Source organism: Echiichthys vipera, assembly GCF_963691815.1.
Source record: "Echiichthys vipera genome assembly, chromosome: 18".
Lineage (NCBI taxonomy): Eukaryota > Metazoa > Chordata > Actinopteri > Perciformes > Trachinidae > Echiichthys > Echiichthys vipera.
In genome coordinates, this window is record NC_139843.1 from 3,355,305 (window position 1) to 3,375,295 (window position 19,991).

The window sequence follows — 19,991 nt, forward strand, 5'->3', positions numbered from 1 at the left end:
GAGACGTTTTACATTGTTATGGTGGTAAACTCATTTTTTGGATGTTTTGCGTCTCTTTAAAGTAGCTTTGATACATTTTTGTATGTGATTGTGGTGGTTTTGCATCGATGTTCATCATTCTGTCGCTTGTGTACATTCTGATGCTGATTCTTTGGTTCTTTGACGTAAGAAAGATTCTGAATTCAGGACTTTTACGGGTAACAGAACAAGAAAGAAGAAAGAATCTACTTTTCAGTCATTTTGCATCTATTTTTGGTAATTCTGCAGCTTTTCTTAGTGGTTTTGTCTAGTTGTAGTCATTTTGCATCCGTTTATAATAACGTTGGGTGTCTTCGGCTCCGTTCACACTGCAGGTCTTAACGCTCAAATCCCATTTTTGTTTATCTGTTCACATCACGTCTTTACATGTGGCCTGTCTACGGATTTCTGCTCACGCTCCTGAAGTGACCCGCATGAGCATCTGGTCATTGATGACATCACGGCAAAACGGCGTTTACGGAAACAAACAAGGCTACGGCGTTCCTCAAGGTCTGGGGGTCTTGATGTGGGATTTTGGAGGAATTTATGAACATTTTTATCAACTCTTCTGCAGAAATTCTTTGCAAAACTGCTACAACAACAGCACTGCATGCAAATGGGCATCAAATACTTCCATCGTAGTGTTTTAGGACCAGTTATGATGTTCGCCGCTGCTCTGTGGCGTCCCCCTGAAGCTCCTGTTCCCCCTAAACAAACAAAAGCGTGTCCATGTCGGGTCTCAGAGGGTTAAACATGTTATTCCTGGCACACGGTCACATTTGGTCGTCTATTGTCAAACATCTTTGGGAAAAAGAAGCTGATTATGTAACGGGAACTTCCTGAGTTACAAAACAACAACACGGCGCTCGGTGTCCGAACGTCTAAACACTCAAACGAACCGTCGCCACTGCAGCTGAGGCTCTTTCAGGACGTCCAGCCTGAGGAAAGACCCCTTCAGCAGAGAACGCAGAGGGACTGAAACAATCAGCAAGGACTGCGTGTGTGTGTGTGTGTGTGTGTGTGTGTGTGTGTGTTTGTTAGCACGTGTGCGTCTCGTCCAGCGTTCACAAAGGCACTTGTGATATTGTGCAGTGTTTTAGCAAAGCAGGATAAAAGTCTGTCCGTCCGTCCATCTTTGATGTGACGCAGTTTCCAGTTGACCACGTGTGTGTGTGTGTGTGTGTGTGTCGCCCTTTGACCTCCAGAGCTCGTCAGCAGCCTGGTTACAGCATCGATAAGCTCTCTGGCTGGTGGTGGTTGTTGGAGCCGCCGCCGCCACCGCCCACTCCCACGCTGCCCGCCTCGGCCTTGTGTCCAGAGGTGAGGAAGCTCCGCAGTGCTCCCCCTCCTCCTCCTCTGGACAGCACCATCAGCGTGTCCCCCGACATGCCGCCGAACTCGAAGGCAAACGTCCCGTGGAAGAGCATGATGAGCATGCAGTAGACCCACTCGAAGATGGCGGAGGCGTGCTGCAGGGTGAAGCTCTCCTGGCAGAAGAAAACTCCGCCTGGGGGTCAAAGGTTAAGGAGGACAACGGACCCAGACGTCCACACGCTGCAGATCTGACGTCTTTATGGATGAAATACTGGAAGAAGTCTAATAAATAAAACATGTAGAGAGATTTATTTTAAGTCCAGAGGGTGTGAGAGTGTTTTCTCCCCAGCAGGGGGCGACGTAACGCAACTAACATGAAAGGAAACACACATTTTGTACGTTTTAGTGCTGGTTTTGCATCTATTTCTAGTCATTTTGCATCTTTTTGTGGTGGTTTTGCATCTATTTTTAGACATTTTGCATCTTTTTGTGGTGGTTTTGCATCTATTTTTAGTCATTTTGCATCTTTTTGTGGTGGTTTTGCATCTATTTTTAGTCATTTTGCATCTTTTTGTGGTGGTTTTGCATCTATTTCTAGTCATTTTGCATCTTTTTGTGGTGGTTTTGCATCTATTTTTAGTCATTTTGCATCTTTTTGTGGAGGTTTTGCATCTATTTTTAGTCATTTTGCATCTTTTGGTGGTGGTTTTGCATCTATTTTTAGTCATTTTGCATCTTTTTGTGGCGGTTTTGCATCTATTTTTAGTCATTTTGCATCTTTTTGTGGTGGTTTTGCATCTATTTTTAGTCATTTTGCATCTTTTTGTGGTGGTTTTGCATCTATTTTTAGTCATTTTGCATCTTTTTGTGGTGGTTTTGCATCTATTTTTAGTCATTTTGCATCTTTTTGTGGTGGTTTTGCATCTATTTTTAGTCATTTTGCATCTTTTTGTGGTGGATTTGCATCTATTTTTAGTCATTTTGCATCTTTTTGTGGTGGTTTTGCATCTATTTTTAGACATTTTGCATCTTTTTGTGGTGGTTTTGCATCTATTTTTAGTCATTTTGCATCTTTTTGTGATGGTTTTGCATTTATTTTTAGTCATTTTGCATCTTTTTGTGATGGTTTTGCATCAATTTTTAGTCATTTTGCATCTTTTTGTGGTGGTTTTGCATCTATTTTTAGACATTTTGCATCTTTTTGTGGTGGTTTTGCATCTATTTTTAGTCATTTTGCATCTTTTTGTGGAGGTTTTGCATCTATTTTTAGTCATTTTGCATCTTTTTGTGGTGGATTTGCATCTATTTTTAGTCATTTTGCATCTTTTTGTGGTGGTTTTGCATCTATTTTTAGACATTTTGCATCTTTTTGTGGTGGTTTTGCATCTATTTTAAGTCATTTTGCATCTATTTGTGGTCATTTTACATCTATTTTTAGTCATTTTCCATGTTTTTGTGGTGGTTTTGCATCTATTTTTAGTCATTTTGCATCTTTGTGTTGGTTTTGCATCTATTTTTAGTCAATTTGCATCTTTTTATGGTGGTTTTGCATCTATTTTCAGTCATTTTGCATCTTTTTGTGGTGGTAAACTGTCATTTTGTGTTTTTTGCGTCTCTTTCTAGCGGCTTTAATAGATTTTTACATGTTATTGTGGTGGTTTTGCATCTATTTTCATCATCCTGTACGTTTATGTAGATTCCGTGTGTTTTTGTGTACGTTCAAGGTCATTTAGCATCTCTGAAAACTCATTTCCATCTATAATGTTTTATTCTTTAATCTGTAATATAATTAATCTGATCTCACAGCTCAAAACACAAGAGATGGGAAAAAATACCTTAAATATTTAACGAAATTTTCATGTTTTTGTTCTACAACAGCGAAGTAGAAACACAGAAAAAGCCTGATGTTGCAGGATACTGAGCACCAGGGCGACCAGTGCCAGCAGGGCCATGCCCACGCGCAGGTGAGCCACGCGGTACTCCTCCTGGGTCTTGGCCAGTCTGTAGGTCAGAGCCGACTGCAGGCACACAAACAGCATGCTGGAGGGGAACGCCACCCCGGCTCCGACGTAGTGAAGCACTTTGGCAAAATCCACCTGAGAAATAAACACAAAAGACTTTTAACCCCGCGCAGGCATCGAACCGGTCGCTGTTGGTGTATCACGTAGGTCTCAGCGTGATGATTGGAGCCGATGCTCTTTCACACACCTCGTTAAAAACATGAAACCTCTGAATCTAAACCGTCCGAGCGTCATCGCTGCACACGGGCAGAGTCACAGTGACCTGACAGCGGCACTCTGGGTAATCGCTGTTACAGGACACAAGAGACTGTGATGACACCAGGTCTCACACACACACACACACACACACACACACACACACACACACACACACACACACACACACACACACACACACACACACACACACACACACACACACACACACACACACACACACACGCGCACACGCGCACACGCACGCACACTTCTTTCCCTCCATGCATCCTTCTTTCCTTTCTACATTCTTCTTTCCTTTTTACATTCTTCTTTCCTTCCCTACATCCTTCTTTACTTCGCTACACCCTTCTTTCCTTCATCCTCCTTTCCTTTCCTTCATCCTTCTTTCCTTCCCTCCATCCTTCTTTCCTTCCTATATCCTACACCAGCAGCAGCTGGTGCGATAATGGGCGACAGAGGTGCATTGTGGGAGCCATCACAGCTGTTGAGGCTGTGTAATTACAGGGCAGAGACACAGAGACACAGAGACATGACAGCTCGTTATGTCTTTGAGTTTCTCGTTCCACACGAACCACCCACGACTTTCTAGGAAAGAAAGTCATGTTGCATCTTTTTGTGGTGGTTTTGCATCTATTTTTAGTCATTTTGCATCTTTTATGATGGTTTTGCATCTATTTTTAGTCCTTTTGCATCTTTTTGTGGTGGTTTTGCATCTATTTTTAGTCCTTTTGCATCTTTTTGTGGTGGTTTTGCATCTATTTTTAGTCATTTTGCATCTTTTTGTGGTGGTTTTGCATCTATTTTTGGTCATTTTGATCAATCCTCGAAGTGATGTATTAAGCAAACGTGCTGCTTCTTTGGTTTCAGCTTCAACAATGTGAAGATTTACTGCGTTTCTCTGGTTTATTTGATGTAAAGTGAACGTCTGATGGTCGGAGAGAAGCGACCTGAAGACTGGACTCTGGGAAACTGTGATCAGTATTTTCTGACTTGATAACAAAGACAGTTGCAGAGCGTGAAACAGAATATAAAAGTGTCACAGTGTGGAACAATAAGATTTAAGCAGCTTCACAATCACTTGAAGGAACGACGTTAGAGAGGTTTTAAAGGTGGACGAGTGAATGAGACAAACTTGATATGAAACACTTCACGACTTCCAGAAACTCCAGTTCAACATCAACATTTCATCTCTGAGACGTAAACAGCTTCTCCTGTGTGTGTGTGTGTGTGTGTCTGTGTGTGTGTGTGTGTGTGTGTGTGTGTGTGTGTGTTTAATCGCTCAGCAGATGGACACAGCTACATTCACACACTACATCACCTCCTCGAGCGCTGCTGCCATGTTTACTCTGAGGGGAAACACGGAGGTTCGTTACGTAAGGTGGAGCGCTGACGGGGGAGGAGGGCCCCTGCAGCCAATCACAGGACAGGAGGAGGACCACCCTTAACCTCCACCACCACGATGAAGGACCCTGTGCTGTGTGTGTGTGTGTGTGTGTGTGTGTGTGTGTGTGTGTGTGTGTGAGCCCCCCGAAATATGATTAGAGGGTCCAGACATGTGCAGACAGAGCGGGAGGAATCTGACACACACACACACACACACACACACACACACACACACACACACACACACACGTCTAATTGTGTTTCCCAACGTTCGGGTCAGGACCAAAAATGAGCTGTGGATCCATTCGTGTTGGGCCGCTGTTCAGCCATGAATGGATAACTAACGGGCCTGCCTGACCCTCACCTGCAAGATGTCACTCGCAGAAACACATACTGAACATGAAGAGACACAAAACAACTGTAAAGAGACAAAAAACAACTACAATGACACACAAAACAACAATAAAGAGAAATGAAGCAGCCAAAAAGGGACACAAAACAGCTACAAAGAGACACAAAACAACTACAAAAAAAACACGAAACAGCAATAAAGAGACATGAAACAACTTCAAAGAGACACAAAACAACTATAAAATGACACAAAACAACTGTAAAGAGACACAAAACAACTACAAAGAGACACAAAACAACTATAAATTGACACAAAACAACTGTAAAGAGACACAAAACAACTGTAAAGAGACACAAAACAACTACAAAGAGACAAAAACAACTACAAAGAGACACAAAACAACTACAAAGAGACACAAAACAACTACAAAGAGACACAAAACAACTACAAAGAGACACAAAACAACTACAAAGAGACACAAAACAACTACAAAGAGACACAAAACAACTATAAATTGACACAAAACAACTGTAAAGAGACACAAAACAACTGTAAAGAGACACAAAACAACTACAAAGAGACACAAAACAACTACAAAAAGACACAAAACAACTATAAATTGACAAAAGATCTCACACTCAGGACTGAGAAATAACGTATTACTGGCAAACCAGATGAGATCGAGGTGATTATATGTTTTGTTTGTTAAAAAAATATTCATTAAATGTATTATTAGTGTTAATAATTATGATTTAATTCAACTATAACAAAGTCTGCATAATAACCAGCACATATGTGAAAGCAGTGCAGTGAATAGTGTTTCTGTAATACATTCCTGACGCACGGCCCCATGTTCAGGTGGACGCGTGCAGGTGTGTTCACGTATGTTCAGTATGTCTCGTACATGTACGCACACGATCTGGGGCTCCTCTCTACAGTCACACGTCTTCATCTCAACACATACTGAAAACAGCAGCTTCTGAAAACAGACGGTTTTAGGACAGGGCCTACTTACAGGAAAGAGCATAGAACGTCCACAAAGACACACAAAACGACTACAAAGAGACACAAAACAACTACAAAGAGACACAAAACGACCGCAAAGAGACACAAACAACCGCAAAGAGACATGAAACAACTACAAAGACACACAAAACAACTACAAAGACAAACAAAACAACTTCAAAGAGACACAAAACAACTACAAAGAGACACATAACAACCGCAAAGAGACACAAAACAACTACAAAGAGACACAAAACAACTACAAAGAGACACACAACAACTACAAAGAGACACAAAACAACTATAAAGAGACACAAAACAACTACAAAGAGACACAAAACAACTACAAAGAGACACAAAACAACTACAAAGAGACACAAAACAACTACAAAGACACACAAAACAACCGCAAAGAGACATGAAACAACTGTAAACTTTCTATCCCTCTGTCTTTATCTCTGTCTGTCTTTCCTTATTTCTGTCTGTCTGTCTGTCTGTCTTTCCTTATCTCTGTCCGTCTGTCTGTCTGTCTTTCTTTATCTCCGTCTGTCTGTCTGTCTTTCCTTATCTCTGTCTGTCTGTCTTTCTGTCTGTCCGTCTGTCTTTCTTTCTGTCTGTCTTTCTTCATCTCTGTCCGTCCGTCCGTCTTCCTTGCAGACAGACAGACAGAGTCCAGCTGTGACAGCAGACACACAGGTGATTGACTGAGAGCTGCTCCACAGGTTCGCTCCATTATCTCAGCGTTAAAGACGCGTCTCGTCCACACACACAGACCCTCTGCTCTCCGTTGCCATGACAGCGACCTACAAACCCCCTCTTATCTAACTGGCGAGGTCACGACGGCGTGGAAGTCTCTGCGTGAGAATAAAGCAGCACATTCGAGTGGTACTTTAATACGTTTTAAAAGCGTGTTTAAGGATAAAGGCCCCGTGTGACCCGCTGACTGTGAGTGGACGACACCTGCTCTCCTCCGCTGAACGGGTCAAACACGAGGTCCACCATCGCCGTGGAAACCTCAAACAGCCAGATAACAATCTCCCCGCGTGACTTAACTCATGTAAGAAATGACGTAACCTGTGAAACTGCAGCACGACATTCATTCGCTCGCTCGGTCGTGTGTTGTGTGACGTGTTCTCGGCCTGTCTGTCAGCGGTTACCTGGAAGTTCCCCACCATGAGGAGGCCGGCGGCGCAGATCCAGGCGGTGGAGAGGCCGGCCGTGTTCAGGACGCAGTTCTGGTGCTTCTCTATGACGTGAGCGTAACGCAGCAGGCCGATCAGCATCACTGCAGAGCACACGGACAGAGAGAGAGAGAGAGAGAGAGAGAGAGAGAGAGAGAGAGAGAGAGAGAGAGAGAGAGAGAGAGAGAGAGAGAGAGAGAGAGAGAGAGAGAGAGAGAGAGAGAGAGAGAGAGAGAGAGAGAGATCTAATGTGTTCATTTTGGCTCTTTTGAATCTTCCCGTTGTTGTTAAACTGTAAAAATGACTTTGTTGGCTCAACTTAGAAAGAACTAGTTACCTGTCTGCCTTAAAACTGAGAGTTAAGTGAGCTAAGGAAGTCCAGTTATTTACACTTACATGTAAAAAGGTTTAATTGACTAATCCAAGACCGAAAGAGCAGTTGGGTCAACATCATCATCATCTCAAGTATCAGTATTTTTCCCATTCATTTAAGTTTTTTTAGTTTTCTGTAAATTCTACATATATGATCTTTAACTACGTGTTGCAGTCGGTGAGTGTGTGTGTGAGTACTTTGTTGTACACACACCAGCTCTCCTTCACAGCTGAGAGGATCGAGACGGAGGATCATCAGAGTCCTCAGGTTCTTCCTCTGAGGTTCATCAATGTCTCAATATATTTCAAATAAGATGAGTCGGTAAACTGAACAGGTGACACTGAGGGCACCCTCCCACTGTGCCTCCGTCCCGTGCCCCGTGCTTTAGGGTCCTTGTCCCCCCCTCCAGGCCCGTTTGTACTCACACTACTTGGGCCTCGGAGAATGCTTCTTGCTGCCTATACGTCATCACGCCGTAACACGTCACACGCATTGATGACGTCATGGCGATGCGTGGCTTTGTTTCCAGATCTTTCCGTAGACCTCGGAGTTTTTGTGCGTCTTGTCGACTGTTTTTTAATCTTTTCACCGACCAGATCTGCAGTAAACACTCCACCTCAGCATCACACCAACGTGAACCTTTCACCGCCATTGTTTGAAATGTCCGCGCATGGTCCCTCCTTCTTTTTTCTACGTCCCAACAGGCGCACAGGAAATGACCTCAGAGCCGCCGTAGGCCTCGTGCTCGTACACGTGCGCACGCTCGTGCTCGTACACGTGCAAACGTGCTTTACTAAAGCCCACCTCTCTCAGACGGGCCGTGGACGGCAAGCGTACCGCTCCTAGGCGCGGTACAGTTGCACTCACACTGGTCAAAGGAACCAGACTTTAGCCGTGGAACGTGCTCGGGCACGGTACGGAGGCACAGTGGGAGTGCGCCCTTAAATGTTTGTGTGAAGAACATCCGTAGTTTCATCTCCTCTTCTGCTGCGTTGCTTCAGTCACGTCTGAATAGAGTTTCTCCTCAGTGTGCTGCAGGAGGTCTTGTGCTGTGTGCAGCAGCGTGCCGTGCAGAGGTGAGCCTACGTGATCAGCAGCACTTTATTCCAAACTCCAAACAGTTCCTCCAAAAACACATCAAAGGTCACACGGCGCTGTTCAAACAAACACATCTGTGTGAGGAAAACTCCATTATCTGAGAGTCCTTTTAAAAGCAAGAGGGAAAAAGATGATTAGGTCCTAAAAAAATGTAAAAAACGCAAACGTTAAAGCTGCTGGTGAAATCTCAAACACAGAGATCCTGCGGGTCCAGAGACTGGAACATGGATGAACCCAAAGCTCTGTGCCACCACAGAGCTGTGTCTGACACCTCAGCTCATGGAGTCACAGTTCTAGCATCTATTTTTTAGTCATTTTGTATCTTTTTGTGGTGGTTTTGCATCTATTTTTAGTCATTTTGCATCTTTTTGTGGTGTTTTGCATCTATTTTTAGTCATTTTGCATCTTTTTGTGCTGGTTTTGCATCTATTTTTAGTCATTTTGAATCTTTTTGTGGTGGTTTTGCATCTATTTTTAGTCATTTTGCATCTTTTTGTGGTGGTTTTGCATCTATTTTTAGTCATTTTGCATCTTTTTGTGGTGGTTTTGCATCTATTTTCAGTCATTTTGCATCTTTTTGTGCTGGTTTTGCATCTATTTTTAGTCATTTTGCTTCTTTTTGTGGTGGTTTTGCATCCAGAACATTCTCAGAGAACTCTGAGCAGGAACGGACAGAAACTTCTCTCTTAGTGAGGAGGCGTGGTCGACCCCGTAGCTAGGGATGAGTCATCATTTCAAAAGCTGTGATTGGTCGATCCTAAAAGCTAGATAAAACATATACTTTTGGTGAAAACGGGCAAAGGATGGACGGACAACGGCAAAGGAAGGTTGTGACAGTGCTGTCAGTGTTTGGGTGATGACGCTGCTGATGGAGGGTTGGGACAGACCCGAGTCATCACCCCTGCATCGTTGCCAAACACCTCAGTGTTGGGATGACTTTCATTTCGGGTGGTGTTGCATTATTGTGGCGTTGGGTTGGAGAAGTAAGTGCATCTCTAATGAGATCAACCACAAACATGAGTCCTGCACGATCCACTCTGCAGAGTTTCATTAACTCAGTGTCATCCAGTGTTTGGAGACCATCTCTCTCCGGCCTCTTCCGTCCGCCATTTTGTCCTAGTGCCTGCTGCTGTGGACCTGATTGTTGGTCTCTGCTGATCGTGGTGGTGCTTGCTGCCGTGGTCCTGTGTGCTGGTCCCTGCTGATGGTGGTGATGCCTGCTGCCCTGGTCCTGTGTGCAGGTCTCTGCTGATCGTGGTGGTGCCTACTGACGCTTCCTGCTACTTCAATAACTATTAGTCATTTATTCTGTCACTACTTTTATAAATTATAAAATCTGTAGCCATAAAAACACCATCAGTGGTATGTCTTGCTGTATCGTAGCTGCTATTGCCCCTACTCATCATTTTGTCATAATTATTTTCATTTTCATGTTCTGTCACCTTGGATGTGCGTGTTCCTGCTGTTCTGCTATGCAGACTGCCATAACATGTGGGTCATGTTCACATTACTATAGATATTGTTATAGTTACTGTTACTCGCTGGCTGCTTGCATCTCTGGAAGTGTGTCAGTCTCTCTGTCTTTTGTCTATCTTTGTGTTTCTCTCTCTCTCTCTCTCCGGTGCAGACAGATGTGCGTCCTCCACAGAGCTGGGTCTGTCCAACGTTCCTGCCTGTTATAGGGAAGGTTTTCGTTGCCACTGTACTCTACGGGGGAATTGTTGGGTCTTTACCTACTCTGTATAGTGTCCTGAGATAACTTTGGTTATGATTTGACACTATAAATAAAATTGAATTGAATTGAATTGAATTGCTTAGGGAACTCCTTCAAAGTCCTCGTCCCTGCTCTTCACAGATCTCACCTTCAGAGCTCAGAGTCTTTAGGAACAGCTTTGATCTTTACCCGGATCTTCACTTTTAGGGGAAACTCTAAGAAAACATCACGATTCTAAGAGTTTGGCCACGAGGAGCGACCCTCTGCACTGAGAGTCTTTAGGAGTACGGCCCCAGGAGCGTAAATCCTTAGAAAGTTTTATAAAGCAAACAGAGGACGAATGTCAACATGTGCCGCCATGCACACGCTCTCCTCTCTGTCATGCAGTCATAGAAATCCATCGTGTGAATGTTCCCTTCAGACAGGGTGTGTGTGTGTGTGTGTGCGTGTGTGTGTGTCTGTGTGTGTGTGTGTGTGTGTGTGTGTGTGTGTGTGTGTGTGTGTGTGTGTGTGTGTGTGTGTGTGTGTGTGTGTGTGTGTGTGTGCCTGTGTGTGTGTGTGTGTGTGTGTGTGTGTGTGTGTGTGTGTGTGTGTGTGTGTGTGTGTGTGTGTGTGTCCTGGACCTGCCAGTGGATCCTGGAGAGCAGAAACTCAGCTGGAGGTGCTGCAGCTGAGAAAACAAGCCCGAGTGCACAGAGCCTCGTGTGTGTGTGTGTGTGTGTGTGTGTGTGCTGCGGACACACAGACTTACCCATGAAGGACCCGGTGCTGCATATGAGGCTGAAAAAGCAGCTTTCAGGGGGCAGCGTTCCACATTTACTGCAATAAAAACAGAGAGGAGAGGACGGGGAGTTAGTCAGTTAGTTTGTTAGTGTGGGCCAGAGTTCAATCAAGAGTTCAGAGCAGATCTGTGACCTCTACGTTCCTCCGCGCTGGTTCATTTTACTGCTCTTTCTCAGAACGAGTCAGGAAGAAGCAGCGTGACCGTGTTTGTGTCGTTGTGTCGTTGTGTACTCCGTGGTATCACAAACATCATAGTATTAACAGAGAAGACGTGTCTATAAAAGGGAAACGCATCGAACGACACACATCTCTATCTGCTCCTCAGTCTGGGGGTAACTGTACGCAGGGAGGGGAAAAAGAAACATTTCTTGTTTACATTTTTTGTTTCAAAGAGCGCAGAAGGATCCGCCGCACACAACAAAAGCTCTTCTTCCTGTCGGGGTGAAGAGGTCGACCCCCCTCCCCCCGGTCGGGCGAGTGCAGTTGGTGTTGGTGGTCATTTTCAGTCATTTTGCATCTTTTGTGGTGGTTTTGCATCAATTTTTTAGTCATTTTGCATCTTTTTGTTACTGTTTTGCATCTATTTTTAGTCATTTTGCATCTTTTTGTGGCGGTTTTGCATCAATTTTTAGTCATTTTGCATCTTTTTGAGGTGGTTTTGCATCAAATTTTTGTCATTTTGCATCTTTTGTGGTGGTTTTGCATCAATTTTTTAGTCATTTTGCATCTTTTTGTTACTGTTTTGCATCTATTTTTACTCATTTTGCATCTTTTTGTGCTGGTTTTGGGGAAAAAGAAACATTTCTTGTTTACATTTTGTGACTCAGTGTGGAGACGTTTCAAAGAGCGCCGAAGGATCCGCCGCGCACAACAAAAGCTCTTCTTCCTGTCGGGGTGAAGAGGTCGACCCCCCCCCCCCCCCCCCCGGTCGGGCGAGTGCGGGCTCATCTCTAAACTCTGCAGCTGCAGGTAGAAGAGTTCAAACGTCTCAGAAACACCGGAGTAATGTGGGCGCCGGAGCTTTAGTCGTGCAGAGTCTGTGCTTTTAGGTGAGGTTCTCCGATAGCCCGCAGAGGTTTCTACCTCACATGTACATGACATTCATGTCTATTGACTTAACCTACGTCTGACTTTTCTTTTCAAATATGAGCAAATATAAGTTTGACAGCTCTGATCATGGAAAAGAAGATATGACGGGGTTCACAAAATTATAATAATATATATATATTTGTATAGCGCTTTGAGCAAAGACACGTTACACAACGCAATAAAAACCAATACACTTAAAACAAGTACAAATAAAACCAGCAGGGTATATTTGAGAAGCAAGTTACGGTAAAAACATCTCATCTCATCTTCAGCCTCTTATCCGGGGTCGGGTCTCGGGGGCAGCAGCTTTAGCAGGGGACCCCAAACTTCCCTTTCCCGGGCCACATTAACCAGCTCTAACTGGGGGATCCTGAGGCGTTCCCAGGCCAGTGTGGAGATCTAATCTCTCCACCTGGTCCTGGGTCTTCCCCGAGGCCTCCTCCCAGCTGGACGTGCCTGGAACACCTCCCTAGGGAGGCGCCCAGGGTTCATCCTTACCAGATGATCCTGAACCACCTCAACTGGCTCCTTTCAACACAAAGGAGCAGCGGCTCTACTCCGAGTTCCTCACGGATGCTGAACTTCTCCCCCTCTCTCTAAGGGAGACTCCAGACCCCCTCCTGAGGAAACACATTTCACATGCTTGGACCCGCGACCTGGTTCTTTGGGTCCTGACCCAGCTTTCATGACCATTAAAAGATGCATGAGCTTCAATGTCGTCTCTTATTAGAGGGCAAATTCTGCGGCTGGTTTTAAAACGTGTGCACAAACACTGACTGACACTCATGGACATAACGATAAAGAGAAGAAGTTAAACCTATTCTGTCACAGTTAAATAGTGTATATAGACTGATGTGATGTGAGAAGAGGATACAATTGTCTCCTAGTTTATTAGATTGATGTTGTTTTCTTTGTGTACAGCAGAGATGTCAAACTCACAGTGGGTCAAATTTAAAAACTGGGACAAAGTTTCGGGCCAAACTCAAGACTCAAGACTGCAAATGTGCATGTGTCCTTTCTCTCCAGATGTGTAACGTTGAAGCTTTCCAGTGCAGCTCCTTGTTCTTGTTGTGGGGTTTCTTGTGTTTGATTCTTTGGTCACAGCCACGGTGACAAACAGCTCTTTACCTTCACACACAGATCATCTGCTGAAAGATCCTGTCCTCCATCTTTCTTTGGGTCGTTTTTGGGGTGTTTTGTGTCTGTTTTCACCTGTTTTTAGTAATTTTGTCATCTTTTTGTGGTGTTTTGCGTTCGTTTTTAGTTGTTACATCACTTTTTGGTGGTGTTTTCATCTTTCTTTACTAAAAAAATGCTCTTTACCTTCAGACACAGATCATCTGCTGAAAGCTCCTGTCCTCCATCTTTCTTTGGGGCGTTTTTGGGGAGGGGTGGATTCAGTGTGTCTGCAGAGACTGGTAGCATGGATGCTCATGTGTGTGAACAGAAAAGTAGACGTGGATGTGCTTTATACTCACGGGCCAGCTCTCACACAACCTTGATATGATCTTGCGGGCCAAATATAATTACACCGCGGGCCAGATTTGGCCCACAGGCCTGAGTTTGACCCCCCTGCTGTAGCGGTGAAGAGATTTTAGATTTGTGCACAATATCCAACAGATCCAGATCGATAAACGTTCTGTTGCAAACACTTAAACGTCTTGTGTTTCACATCTTGTCCATGAATCATGCCGGAGGTTTTCTCAGTAATCACAGGTTTTACACGCCAAACAAAACCTAACGTGCGCCGACATGCTCTTGTTTTTGGGTTCAGTGTTTGAATAAAAGTAAACTTTATAAAAGAGCGTAAACAAAGCGAGTGCTTAGAAGAGAGGACGTGAGAGTGACTGGGGGAAACCACAGACCACAGAGAGGCAGGCTGCTGTTTCCCATCGTCTGACACCGGCGGTCACATCACGCACAGTCGTGCTTGAATCCTATTATTATAATTATTATTATTGTTATTGAGAGAGTGGAAGAGGAGCCCCGGACAGTTTCCGTCCTCGGTTTACCGCTGCGGCTTCAGGAAACCGCACGACTCCACGTCAACAACGTGCCACGGCCGGGTTCACTGCACATCCCTTTGCGTGACACTTGCAGAGTGACGGACGTTCCTGCAGAGGTGGCATCACTCACCTGATGAGTGGGATGTTGTCCAGGGTGCAGCACAGGACCGGACCCCTCTGCAGCGGGAGCGGCTCCTCACACGACTCATTATAAAGCCTGCGAACACACACGGGGACGTGCAAACACTGTCAGGCTGCAGACGCTGGAGGATAAAGAGGTTTTAAAAGCACAGTTTTCAGAGGGAGAGTTTGGAAGTGTGGTTGAATGAGGTTCTGATCCACAGTCGCTGTGAAACCCGTCGTCTGGAGAAGCAGACGGATGCATCAACAGAGTCAGCAGTTAACACTTTAGACGCCTAAATAATTGTGTTTCCATGGTAGCAGCCAATAGCGTTGGGCGTTGCTGGTTGCCAGGGTGGCCTGTTGTTGGGTGCAGCTACTGTAGGCTGGCACTGGGTGAAATGGAGTTAGCCAATCGTGCAGCTGCTTGGGAGCCTCAGTGAAGGGGGCGTTCTTTGTCCCAGCAGCTGAGTGAGCGGAGACGGGCAACAACCAGAGTCACTATAGGCCGAGCATTCACTCCATGGACTGAGAGAAAGGAGAGGAACGCCATTCAAACGCACGCCCACATGGCTACACTGCTCCTTGATGCTAACATCACTTATATCTGCACTTAGCTGGAGCGGCTAACGCTAACGGCTAACGCTAACTGTCAAACTCAACTGTCAAACTCCTCTAATGAAAAAATGGCTGATCTGAACATCTCATCTCACTCACAATCACACTTCAAACACATCCAAACTCTCCCTTTCAGCCTCCAACGCTGTAAAATCAAAACTGGAATCTCTAAAACTCATTTTAAAAGTTCAAAGTTCAGCTGTTTTGTTTTTTTAAACCTCCTGAACGGTGCATAATGAATCTAAAGTGAGCAAATGTGTAAAAACCGCGTTAATGTTTCAGCTCCAAGACTCGCGATCTACGCAAACACCTGTCGAAAATTAACCCTGAACATTTGTAGGTGAAAGGTCTCAAATAACAGTCGGTCTCAAATATGCGTGTGTTGTTTGCACAGGTTGCCCCGGGTTACGCAGGTGTTTCGCAGAGACTGAGTGATGTCTTCCTGCTGATGAACAGAACTGTTATTCATGTACTTTAGGTGTATTTGCGTCCTCTGTACCCGCCGGGGAGCTACTGTAATAACCAGCTATAGGTCTCACACACCACAGACGTGAGTGGACGTTACAGATGAAAGCAGCTGCAGTGTGGATTCCTCTACCTAACATTTCAGTCTGTTTGCATTCGCACACTTGAGTTTACTCTTGTCTCTGTCTTTCCTGCAGCTCTTTATCTTCTTTATGTCTCTGCAGCTCGTGCATCACCACGTTTGAGTTAATCATGGTGAGGTTAAGGGCCAATGGAGCTCATTTCTAATGCTTTTAATGTTTTTAAGCCAAAACATGTGCTAAAGTGTCCTCTAAGAGCCAAAACGTGTGTTCAAGTGCCCTCTAGGAGCTAAAACATGTACTAAAGTGTCCTCTAGGAGCCAAAATGTGTGCTAAAGTGCCCTCTAGGCACCAAAACCTGTGCCAAAGTGCCCTCTAGGAGTCAAAACATGTGTTAAAGTGCCCTCTGGGAGCCAAAACATGTGTTAAAGTGTCACCTAGGAGCCACAACATGTGCTAAAGTGTCCCCTAGGAGCCAAAACGTGTGCTAAAGTGTCCTCTAGGAGCCGAAACATGTGTTAAAGTGCGCTCTTCAGTGGCGAGGACGTGCTATATGTGCCCTTTTTTTCCCTTTTCGCCCCTGCACTTTAAAAAGTCTGTGCACGCCACTGCAGCTGAGAAGTTTTAGTACTGTACTGACATCATAAAGCAGCGTGTGTGTGTGCGTGTGTGTGTGTGTGTGTGTGTGTGTGTGTGTGTGTGTGTGCATGCTGTACCAGTTGTGCACCGGGCAGACGTGCTGGTTGTACAGGGACATGGCGTACCTGTGAAGTTAAAGAGAGAAGAATCAGAAGTGAAGACGTGAAATAAATAACTTGGATATAACTTTCATACAACAGCAGCTGCAGATTATTTACTACCGTTTAACCACGGATAAATCAGCTACCCCACTTTTAAAAACGCGTCACAGATCACCAGAGTAACGCCCTGCAGTGGCACATACGCTCTCACTAACAGCACCTGCGTCACATGAATTACATCACTGTTGCTTTCACTCACTGAGGCGGCACGTGCTCGCTGTACGTGCACGCAGAAGCTGCTGGCTGTATTTTAACCTGCACTGTGACGCCAGAGGAGCTCTCTTCACTTCAGCTTTTGTTTCTGCGTCTTAGGGCGCACTCACACTGTCCATCCGTACCCTGCCCCAGCATGTTTGCACATGTACGAGCACGAGCGTGCGCACGTGTACGAGCACGAGGCCTACGGCGGTTCTGAGGTCATTTCCTGTGCGCCTGTTGGGACGTAGAAAAAAGAAGGAGGGACCATGCGCGGACATTTGAAACAATGGCGGTGAAAGGTTCACGTTGGTGTGATGCGGAGGTGGAGTGTTTACTGCAGATTTGGTCGATGAAAAGATTCAAAAACAGTCGACAAGACGCACAAAACCTCCGAGGTCTACGGAAAGATCTGGAAACAAAGCCACGCATCGCCATGACGTCATCAATGCGTGTGACGTGTTACGGCGTGATGACGTATAGGCAGCAAGAAGCATTCTCCAAGGCCCAGGTAGTGTGAGTACAAACGGGCCTGGAGGGGGGACAAGGACCCTAAAGCACGGGGCACGGGACGGACGCACAGTGGGAGTGCGCCCTTTAACTCCCCAGCAAAGGCCCGAGCAGACGGGTGTCGACGTGTCTGAAAGACAGAAGGAGGGGGGCGACAGGACGGAAGGCAAAGCTGTGGGGACGCGCCGTGGAAACCTCTCACAAAGGTGTCAAACGTTTCTCACAATAGGGAACGATCCGCTCACACCGAGGAGAGAAAGGAAGAAACTCTCCTGAAATAAACTTCACGTCTCGTCTCAACATCCTAAACATCAGCAGAAGTGTGTGTGAGGAGTTCGTGCAGCCTCTCATTAGAGAGTCATTTACCTGAAACAGTTACTTTTGTTTAAATGATTCTGCTCACAGTGGAGTTAAACAAGACTCATAATAATAATAATAATGAATGTATTCAGTAAAGTTACTGCAGGGATCGAGATTTGCACTTTGATGAATCTGGAGGACTCATAAAATACAGGTTTATTTATTTTTAATGGTTCAATTTTGATGCACGAGCAGCGGGGGCGGTGCTGCAGTCGCTCTACCGCACTGTTGTGACCAAAAGAGAGCTGAGGAAGACAAAGATCTGGATCTACCGCTCAGTCCTGGTTCCTACCCTCACCTGTGGTCATGAAAGCTGGGTCAGGACCCAAAGAACCAGGTCCAGGTCAGGACCCAAAGAACCAGGTCCAGGTCCAAGCGTCTGAAATGTGTTTCCTCAGGAGGGGGGCTGGAGTCTCCCTTAGAGAGAGGGGGAGAAGTTCAGCATCCGTGAGGAACTCGGAGTAGAGCCGCTGCTCCTTTGTGTTGAAAGGAGCCAGTTGAGGTGGTTCAGGATCATCTGGTAAGGATGAACCCTGGGCGCCTCCCTAGGGAGGTGTTCCAGGCACGTCCAGCTGGGAGGAGGCCATTGTTTGAAATGTCCGCGCATGGTTCCTCCTTCTTTTTTCTACGTCCCAACAGGCGCACAGGAAATGACGTCAGAACCGCCGTAGGCCTCGTGCTCGTACACGTGCACACGCTCGTGCTCGTACACGTGCAAACGTGCTTTACTAAAGCCCACCTCTCCCAAACGGGCCGTGGACGGCAAGCGTGCCGCTCCTAGGTGTGGTACGGTTGCACTCACACTGGTCAAAGGAACCAGACTTTAGCCACGAAACGTGTCTGGGCACGTTACGGATGGACAGGGTGAGTGCGCCCTTAGTCGTCTTTTTCATTGTTAACAAAGAGGTAAAATAACAATTACGTTGTTTTTAAAACTCAGATCTGTTCAAACGACGGGGAAAACCTGCTGGTGTGCGTGTCATGTTTGGTGTCTGCCGTACGTGCAGGGGTCACGCTTCACTTGAATAACGTGTACGGTGTGGGCTGAAATGTGACCTTTACCGATGGAAAAATCTAATAAACAATAAAAATCTTTGTGAAAACATCAGGGTTCCCTGCTCCTCGGGCTCGGACCTTAAATACAAGAACACGAGTTACAGTATTTTAGCAGACCTGCAGCTTCCTGGGAGTTTGATTCAGATTTGAGGAGCAAAAAAACTAAAAGTTGTTTCTCTGTGTTCAGCTGTGACTTTGGGGACAGAACGCAGACGAGAGGATGTTTTCAACTCCCTTAAATCTTGTTCCGTTTTGGATTACACTAAAAAAAAAAGCTCATTTCCACCGTAAAAACACACTCAGTCTCTCACTGCGGACTGTTGTCAGACGTGACTGCTGTGAGTGAAACAGACGCAGGGACGCACAGACCAGACAGAATCCCAAGGACGACTCTTCTTCTCCGGCACAAACGAAGAATAAACAGCGGGCTGTTTACAGAAAAGGGAAATGTTTTACATTCATGAACTTTGTACGTCCAGCTGAGGTCGTCGTGAGCGCTGCAGGGAGAACAGCACAGTCCCTGTACCCGGGCTAACGTACAGACCTGCACGCGCTCTGGTTTATCTACAGTCACGCACAGAAGAAGACAAGGCGAACGTTTCTTTACGCAGAGTAAGAGGAGAGGAACTTACACCACCCATATCCCAGTGATGGTGAGGACGGGCAGGCCGACAGGAAGGATCATCCACAGCGACATGACGACCACCTGCAGAGAGCAAACACCGTCAGACACCTGCACACACGCACACAACACCGTCAGACACCTGCACACACACACAACACCATCAAACACCTGCACACACGCACACAACACCATCAGACACCTGCACACACGCACACAACACCATCAGACACCTGCACACACGCACACAACTCTGTCAGACACCTGCACACCTGCACACAACACCGTCAGACACCTGCACACCTGCACACAACACCGTCAGACACCTGCACACACCTGCACACACACAAACAACACCGTCAGACACCTGCACACCTGCACACAACACCGTCAGACACCTGCACACACGCACACAACACCGTCAGACACCTGCACACACGCACACAACACCGTCAGACACCTGCACACACGCAAACAACACCGTCAGACACCTGCACACACGCACACAACACCGTCAGACACCTGCACACACGCACACAACACCGTCAGACACCTGCACACACACACACAACACCATCATACACCTGCACACACACACACAACACCATC

At 45.8% G+C, this 19,991-nt stretch overlaps 1 protein-coding gene across 1 annotated transcript; it reads right to left on the bottom strand.

Annotated features, from left to right (window-relative positions):
• Window positions 1-1,241: 1,241 nt before the first annotated feature.
• On the bottom strand, window positions 1,242-19,466 carry LOC310961412 (transmembrane protein 150A-like; the record flags this gene model as incomplete). The annotated part of the gene is made up of 7 exons (XM_083933458.1): window positions 19,393-19,466; window positions 16,556-16,603; window positions 14,687-14,773; window positions 11,430-11,497; window positions 7,470-7,597; window positions 3,251-3,428; window positions 1,242-1,525 (listed from the first exon to the last, which is right to left on the bottom strand). Exons 1-7 carry the CDS (start codon window positions 19,455-19,457, stop codon window positions 1,242-1,244), a joined length of 858 nt encoding a protein of 285 aa, XP_083789584.1. The 5' UTR covers window positions 19,458-19,466.
• Window positions 19,467-19,991: the final 525 nt, after the last annotated feature.